The following is an 8,483-nucleotide window of genomic DNA, read 5'->3' on the forward strand; positions in this document are numbered from 1 at the left end:
AGAACCTAATACTAATACAGAGTTTTCTTTCTTGAATTAAAAGTCATCTAGAAAACTTCTGAAACCATTGGCTGCTGTTCTGGTTTTTAATCTCATTGGCCTGCAAAATTTGCGAATTTACTTTAAGACCCTCAAAATTGGCTTGCAAAAGAAGTAGCAGATTGAAATGGTTGAGATATAACTTGAACTGTGGTTTTAACAGGCAAAGCTAAGTGAAGCCTGGGAGGAGACCCTGCATAAAATTCTAGATTACTCACTCTGTGGCAGAGATGAGTCCCCTTACGTTCCACCCAAATCAGTGGTACATAAATCTTTCCTCAGGTACAATGTCTATACCTAGTATTCGATACAGTTAGCATCTCCTTCCCAACAAAGCTTTTTAGGCCACTAAAGGAACACCAGAGAACATTGCCAGAGTTTGTTTTCCAACCCCTCTTTATTCTCTGAGGTTCACTCATGGTGCCTCAAGTCCTAATGGCCCATTGGTCATCACTTGCTATGGCAACAGAGGTATGTTTCTGGGGTTCTTCGTACAGTGCACTGTCTCTCTTAGCAATGACTCACTATCAGCTTCTATCTATTACCTTTTTGCATTTTTTCAATGAACTTTCCAAAGGCTTTATTCTAGGACTAATTAAGCTTCTCATTTCTCCTTCTTGTTCTCTATCCATTTTGCCCTTTAGCAGAAAAGAAATGGTTTACAGATGAACCGGATAATGCCTATCCGAGAAACATTCAAATCAAGCCCATGAGTACCCACATGGCTAACCAGATCAACCAATATAAATCCACAAGCAGCTTGATTCCACCAATCAGAGAAGTTGAAGATGAATGTTGACTCCCAGGTGACCAGAACTATTTTTTTAAAGCCTGACAAACTTCATAAATGGTGATGTGACTTTTCTTCCTCTTACATACTGAATCACTGGTGGAAACATTAGGCTAAGCGAGGTTGGCAAGAAAATAAAGTAGACAGATCTTTCTCTTTGTCTGCCTGAATATTGCTTCCATGTATTTTGGAAAAGAAAATGATTTCACTTATAAATGAACATACTTAAATAGTCATGTATAGCCTCTAGCATTTTAAATTATTTTTATTTATTAGAAAGAAAATATATTTTTCCTTTGTTTTCACTGTCAAATATCTTCCTTATATCTAAACAATGCAAAATCAAAATGAATATGTGGCCAGACTCCTTAATATGTATTTCTCTTCTTTGTCTTTTTCTTTGAGGAGAATGATGGTCACCACCACAATTAATTGTAATGAAAGGAAATGGGTTATCAGAAAAAAATTTTAAATGGTTCAAAGATGTAAATGTATTTTAGTACATTCAAAAAAAGAAGACAAAAGGGTGCAGGTGAATTTCCTGGATGGGTCTGTATTTTGGCTGCACTGACACCAGCTCTTAATAAATGGAAACATTTATTTTCACAGTTGAAAGTCATATTTTTGTAGTTTTAGTTTTCATTCTGTATTTCTTATCCCTTTGTTCATATACTTAAAGGGGAGACCTTCTTGCAGCTTTTCTACAATTGCCAGATCAGGTTTACTCAGCCAACTAACAATACCAGGAGAGTTGTGAGCACGCCTGGGAATGTGGAAAGTGAGGACCAGATGCACAGGAGACATTGCTCTGTCTATTGTTCTAGTGGTGGGAACTCCCACATGTTGTTGTGCTTCTCATTCCATATCTCCGAACTTCCCATGCAAGTATTTCAACTATGAAAGGGTCTGGTGGGCTTTCCCCACTCCCCAAGTCTCAGAGATTTTAGCCTGAAAGTTTATAATAAACATTAATGAACAGTTGTACTTCACAGTAGGATGTGATAAAACACTTATTCTTTTCATTGAATTTTGTTTAAAAACCAAAAATTTTCTATAATCAAGGACACAACTTTTGCCCAGATTTTAGCTTTTCAGGCTTTCCTTCTGTCCCTGGGACAAACAAAACCCACAAACTTGCTACAACAATATAAAAAATAATAACAAAAGGAAAGCAACAAATACACTTAAAATAAACTGTTAGAAAAGGCCTTGGAAAATTACCAGAAGTGAAATCCAATGTATCAGCCACTTCAATCTATGGTCAAAAGATTTGTTTAGCCATCAGACACAATTACCATGTCTCACAGCTCTGCTGCCACTTGCATGCTCAGTGTACAGTCGTCCCAGCAACTGTTAAGTTCCAAATGAGTTAGCAAGTCTTCTAACTTCAAAATTATCAACCTTTGATACAATGATCAGGGTCTCTGGAGAAGCATGGATGTGACAGTGATTTTTATTTTCTTAAAAATGTGAACGGTGGACACTTGAAAAAACCAAACTTACCAAAATATCCCCAAAAGTCCCATAATATCTATTCCATTAATTCTTTAGGCTATGACCCTGTGGTACCTAGTGTGTTAGCACACATCAGATCAGAGGCAAGCAATGGAGTCACCATGAAAACACGTGTCCACTAAGTGCTCCAGTTACAGCATAGACGAAATGCGCTTCCACTTCCGTCCCTGTGGAGCCAGCATCGTTGTGCTTCCACCGTGTAGGCACCATCCTGAAGTGACTTGTCAGACTGTGTCGTCACATTTTGTAGAATTAGTTCTATAAAAGCATTGTGATTATAATGTATGTCCAATTGGATTGTTTAAAAACTACTTATAACCAATTGCTAGCCTACTCAGCAGACTAAAATGACGTAAGCAGTTTATATTCAGGCTTATAAACATTTCCTGGTTTCCAACAGAAGTAATGTTGGTTTGTGGGGTGAATCTCTTGCTAGGATTTTACACCTTTCCTGAAAGCCAGGCTTTCTTTCACACGATGATTTTGCACTGGGGTCACCTTAACACATTCACATCAATCCACACTCTTCTTTCCTTCATGAACTCTGAGGGACTCTTCTTCACCCTTGTTCCTACAACCACTTCTGAATTTGTCCTAACTATTCGGTCTCCTCTGGCAGGTGATGGTGGCCACCTAAATAATCTTAGAGGGACTTAAGCCACAGAGTCCCATGCCTGCTCCCCTCTCTCCCCCTCTCTCCACACCAAGCCAGTCTGGAAACAGATATATATGTAAACTCCAGGCCCATCAATGTTAGAGATTTGAATCTGAACTTTCAAAAAAATATGACTGAGATGGTTCTCTACAATAAAGGTATCCCCCCAACCCCCCCCCAAAAAAACTAATAAGTGGGAATCTGTTTTCTTCTAAGTTGGAGCAGGAAGCTCATGCTCTTTTACCTTTGTAATAATGGATTGTTCTGGGCCAAAAAATAAAATCAGGCATGCTTTTAAAGAATTGTGAAAAAATGATTGGTTGGTGGCTCCTTTGGTGAAAGCTGCTTGCTGGTAGGTTGAAAGTAAAATGAAAAGAGAAACAAGGTTGTGCAATCACTGAGGGGCTCATCAGAATGCCAGAGCTTCCTGGTTTGTTTCTGTTTGTTGAGGTCTCTGGCCCTGAGGAAGTGCTCACCCTACCCCACCACAACAAACTCATCATTCTGGATAAACTCAGTATAGACCAGTGATGGCCATCTTTGGTACAGTGTTACAAGGCCCTGCTCTCCTATCCTAGTTTGGGGTTCAGAAAAGCCTTTTTCCCAAACTAAATTTTCTTGGGTGCATTGAGCATCAAAGGCTCACCAAAAGGCTATTTAAAAAACAGAAAGCACCTACTTATAAAGGCATCATCACTGTCACTGTCTTTTTATATTTTTACTTTCATTGGAGAAATTTTATATTTTAAAACATCACCTTGAACCAATATAAAACACCATAAACAAAAGTGATTGTAAGACATGTTGGGGAACACCCAGGAACTCTTTTCCTTCATAGGTTTTGTACAAAATGTAGTTGAAGGCTTTAAATAAAGTAAGAATTAAATCTGTTTGTTTAGAATTGGAAAGGGGGGAAATGAAAATACTTAAGAAACTTGGGGATATTTTCATGTGAAAAGGTGAGAGTCCCACTAATGGTTTCATTGAAGGTTCTAGAACTACTACATCTGTAAATAACTAGCTATACATTTTGAAAATGTCCTTTAAACTCTCTGAGTCCCTGTGACCTTTGTAAATGAGAGGGATTCATCTAGATGATTCTAAGATCTCTTTAAGATCAGAGAGGGCATGGTCTAAGTTAGAGTGGGAGCCTGGGAACCCACCCTTGGAGACAATCTTGTCCTGTGCTAGACCGATGGTCCTCCTAGCTGTTCCACTCAGGCAGTACTGCAAAGGGCCATGTGCATTTTATGCTCTGGACACAAAGCAGTTAGTTTCATTTTTCTGCTTTACAGTTTGGAATCTTTTAGGTTCAAAACACAAATTTCAAAATTCATATTCTCCTGAACCACATTGATTAGATTGTTCTGTGTGTTCCTGAGGTTTTCTTTGCAATCTCATTCCTGCCTGCCCTTTTTCTTGGCTCAACATTCAGTTTTGGTCAATCCCTTCACCTTTAACCCATATCTCCAATTTCCATGATGTAGTTTGAGGCTCATGAATACTAGATTCCTGAAGTTTTCATCATTTTTTACTTTTGCATGCACATCTGGGCTTTAGGAAGTAATCAGTCATATCTCACTTTATTCCATATTCACTGTTTATTTGATTTTTTCTTTCAGTTTTACACTATCTCTTTGCTACTTATATTCATAAGTCTAGTTTTGATCTATCATTTTTTATTGTTGAAGAGAACCTCAGTAAAAGAAGCAAGGGAGGAAAGTATAAAAGGAGGAAGAGATGTAGAAAGAGAGAGGGAAAAAAATATCAAACTAACTGACTGGTAAGCCTCCTTATTCATAGGAGACTAAGCAAATCCATTCAACTTGGACATAGAGTTCCAGTGCAGAATCTGTCTACTTTCTATTCTTTCTCTGTAGGCTGCCTATTTCTATTCTGTTCCTATTTTCTGACTTTGGAGTGGTGGTAAAATCACCAGTTACTATGGTCCATGAAAAGACCTTTACTAGTTAGAGCTTGACTTACCATCTTTTAAAAACAGAAGGAACTGAGAATTGACTTACAACCTACCTGGTTAATCACCTTTCTGCCCTGCCTCTATTCATCCCATGTTCCCAAAGGGCATTTTTTTTCTATTTAGAACAGATTATTTAAAATTTGAATTCCATGTTTATTTGAGGAGCTAAGGTGGTCCTTTGGATTTATTTATGAGAGAATAGTAATTAGAAATGATTTCTAGCCAGTTTGTGCTAGTGCGACCATATTAGTGTTTAACTGAAGTCTATTTTAATTGATTGTTGCCCAAGCAATAACAGTTGTTAATATTTTCAAAATTGCCATGCAACAATTCAAATACTTTAGGAACTACAGAGCTTGCCGTTCCTATTGTACGTTTGCTGGGAACATGCACAGAGACAAAGCAGCGTGTGTGCCTGATGCAGAAGGCCCCCACAACAGTGGAAGGGTACACGATACCATGGCTTCGTGTGGTTAGACTAGGAAGCAATTTTAAGTGGGGCTCTCTGTACCAGACCTTCCTTTTTGTGCCTTGTTTTCTTTAGCAAGAAAGGGGGACTGAGACTTCTGTATCTAAAGATAGGCTAAACTCAGGACACTTGTCAAGGAGCTGGGAAGAAAGAACAAAAACAAAAGAATATAAACAGCATTTTATAGCACCATCAGCCAGGAGCATGTGTGTCATGGCAGGAGTTAGTGCTTTGGGTTGAAATGAGGGAGAGGTTGCATTGACCTCTGTGGGTTGGGGAAAATACAAAGGAACATAATGCTTGGTGGGTTTGGAGGGATTTCAATAGGCAATAAGTGATTGGAGAAATGTGGAGCATGAGGGTTTTCCAGGGAGAGGGGGTTTAATGGACCATAGCTCATTGGTAAGAATGTGATTTCAAGACATAGACCATTTTGTCTATGGGGTTGAGGTCACATAGGAGAGCTGAGGAGAACTAAGATGAGACTTCCTGGAAGAGGCTAGAAAGTAAATAGTTTTAAGGGCCAAGCTAAAAGTTTGAGACTTGATTTTAAAAGTCATGGAAAGCCACTAAAAGTTTTAAACAGAATGATGAATACCAATGCCTGTGCATTTGTCAGGTTGAAAGTTTTGCAATGTCAGTTTCTCCTGGAAGTCATTGTGAGAGTGTGCACAAGGTTGAATGTTTTCTCAGTAGCAATGCGTTCTCAGGGATGCACACTCCAAATCAACACTCAGTGTTCTGAAGCTCCTGTCTTCCTCCAATATGTGCTAGGGATCGTGATAACTGTAGCAGCTTAGTTGGAGTTGTAGAGGCTGGTGTGTGGGCTGGGAGTTGGGACAGTGACTATAATTCTGAAGGTTCTTTGTGAAGGGAACACTGAATGTGGACCTCAAGGGAAGAAACATGTGGAGGGATAGAAAAGAAGACAGGAAGGGGAGCCAGCAAGTACAGGCAGCTAAGAAATATTTTGGATTCACCCAGAGTACAAGAAGCTGAGAGCTATGAGTAAGAGAATGCCTCACAGGAACAAGGAGTAAGAAAAGTAGTGTGGATGAGAGGGTTACCGCAGACCATGTGGATTTGCAAACCAGGCCCACAGAAGTACTTGTAAAGTGGGGGGCGTGTCTGAATTCTCCAAGGGAGGAAGTACAGGCATGAAAAATCAGCTGTCAGAAGACTATTAGGGGGCTATATTCATATTTTTAGGAGCTAAAAGGAGTAGGATAAGTAGACACTCCTGGCATAGAGGACCTAGGGTACTCCAGAATCAGGAAAATGGGAAACATGAGAGGGACACTTTAAGATAGAAAGGGTAGCTTACCTATGAGGTTGGAGCTGAAGGGTATTAGAGATCATGACTCAGAAGTAAAAAGACTCACTTGATTAGAGCAGGAAATGTGTCTATGTGTCAAGAGGCCTGGCTCGGCGTGGGCAGTTGTCAGCCAGCGTGTGTTGCTTTGGATGCCATGGGCAGTGGAGGTTGGAGAGCTCTCCTAGGTCCCTGGCTTTCTTCCTGGGGAAGGATTCAGAAGAGAGGGCCTCTTCTTTCACTTCCCTGTGCATGTCACTGTGTTGTTTCTCACCCCCCAACTTAGGCACACACACCTGAGCTTTGGTTTCAGGCTTTTTAAATGCTATGGTCATTTTGCTTTGGTGGCTTTTCTTGACAGGCAGCATGAGGAGAGGGTCTTTTTTGGCCTGGTGAAAGCTGAGCTTAATTTCTAGGTAGGCTTTAAATTTAAAAAAGTTTCATTTGGCCTGTTTATCCCCTTGAGAATTTCTGTGTTTCTTCTCCTCCACATTGCTCTTCAGCACAACAGGGACAAAGTGACACCGAAGCTGTCCAATGTACCCGTGTTGGGAAGCAGTGCTGGGCCCCTTGCTCAGAATCTCAGAGATGTAGATATGGCACCGACACATGCCTGCCAGAGCAAACCAGAGTTTTCCTCACGTGGGATTCAGGACCCATTTGAGAAGGCAGCCAGCAGGGTGGCTAGACACCTACTTCCACACTGCCCACCCCAGACAGGCCTGCTCCCTTTCCCTTCCTGCCCCTGAGCACAGCCTGAGACATGTTTGACCAGAAATGAATCACTTCAAACGTAAATCAAGATCGGCCTGAAATCCTAATTTAAAATGTTCCATTCCTAGGTGGCACAATCACTTCCTGCCTAAAACTTCTGGCCCACTTCCCACCATGCAGAGGCTGTAAAGAAATTTCCCCCCACTTAACACCAACACCTGCACTCCACATTTCTTCAGGGGACAAAGAAAAAATACGCTTACACAGAGGTCAGCCTACATGTTCATTAAGGAAGAAGAGTGTGGCTTATTCATCTGTGTTTTCAACTTTTGATTGTTGGCATTATGATTACAATTATGAATTAGTGACTGTGACTGGACAGGAATTGGAAAGAACACATGCTGGTGCTCTGAAATGATCTACCCAACTCCATCATCTGTAACAACCAGTGATAACTCTCTTGTCTTGTAAAAAGGGTTTGTACATAACTTGTACATGGTTTCATTTTGTATTTTTCGCAGATTAAAAATTTATGTATTTGTGTTCTAAAATGAGTGTGTCTTGTGTCTCTGTAGCACCCAAATGGCCATGGGGTGATGGGGGTGGGGCTGAAAATGGCAAAATCTGAGTTCCTGGCGGCCTTCTTTGCTTTCTCTGATGAAGGCACAGTTATGGAGTACAGGATCCATGGGCTTGCCTTTCTGGCTTTGGTTGCAAGTAGATCCCCCCCTCCAAGAACACTGCCAGTGGGTGCCAGCCTAAGACCACAATGGTCAGTGGGGGAAAGGGAGAGCCACTGTCATTACATGCAATGCTTGAGAATCCAGCATGCAGGCCTCTGAAGAAATGGGCAGCCTTCAGCTAGGCTGTGGAAAAGCTAGAAGTTTTCTCTGCTCAGCCACCTGCTTCCACTCTAGTTATCCTTTCTCTACATCAGCAGAGTGAAGCAACGTTCCTCTCCCCTCTGTTTAGCTTATCAAAACCCAGGAAATCCTGCTAAAGGTTTGACTC

General features: G+C 40.8%; 1 protein-coding gene across 24 annotated transcripts in view; it reads left to right on the forward strand.

Annotated features, from left to right (window-relative positions):
- KCNMA1 (potassium calcium-activated channel subfamily M alpha 1) overlaps nucleotides 1-7,988 on the forward strand; it is a 739,251-nt gene extending 731,263 nt beyond the window's left edge. For 9 of the 24 annotated variants that reach the window (XM_045841891.1, XM_045841892.1, XM_045841893.1 and 6 more), the window contains one exon: nucleotides 684-7,988. In XM_045841891.1, coding sequence (XP_045697847.1) covers nucleotides 684-838 — 155 coding nt within the window. In that variant the 3' untranslated portion in view covers nucleotides 839-7,988. The remainder of the gene's footprint in view (nucleotides 1-683) is intronic. The other 15 variants (XM_045841897.1, XM_045841912.1, XM_045841916.1 and 12 more) reach the window with 2 other exon arrangements.
- The last annotated feature ends 495 nt before the right edge of the window (nucleotides 7,989-8,483 follow it).

Source organism: Phyllostomus hastatus, unplaced genomic scaffold (genome assembly GCF_019186645.2).
Source record: "Phyllostomus hastatus isolate PE091 unplaced genomic scaffold, TTU_PhHast_1.1 phas_contig_38, whole genome shotgun sequence".
Classification (NCBI taxonomy): domain Eukaryota; kingdom Metazoa; phylum Chordata; class Mammalia; order Chiroptera; family Phyllostomidae; genus Phyllostomus; species Phyllostomus hastatus.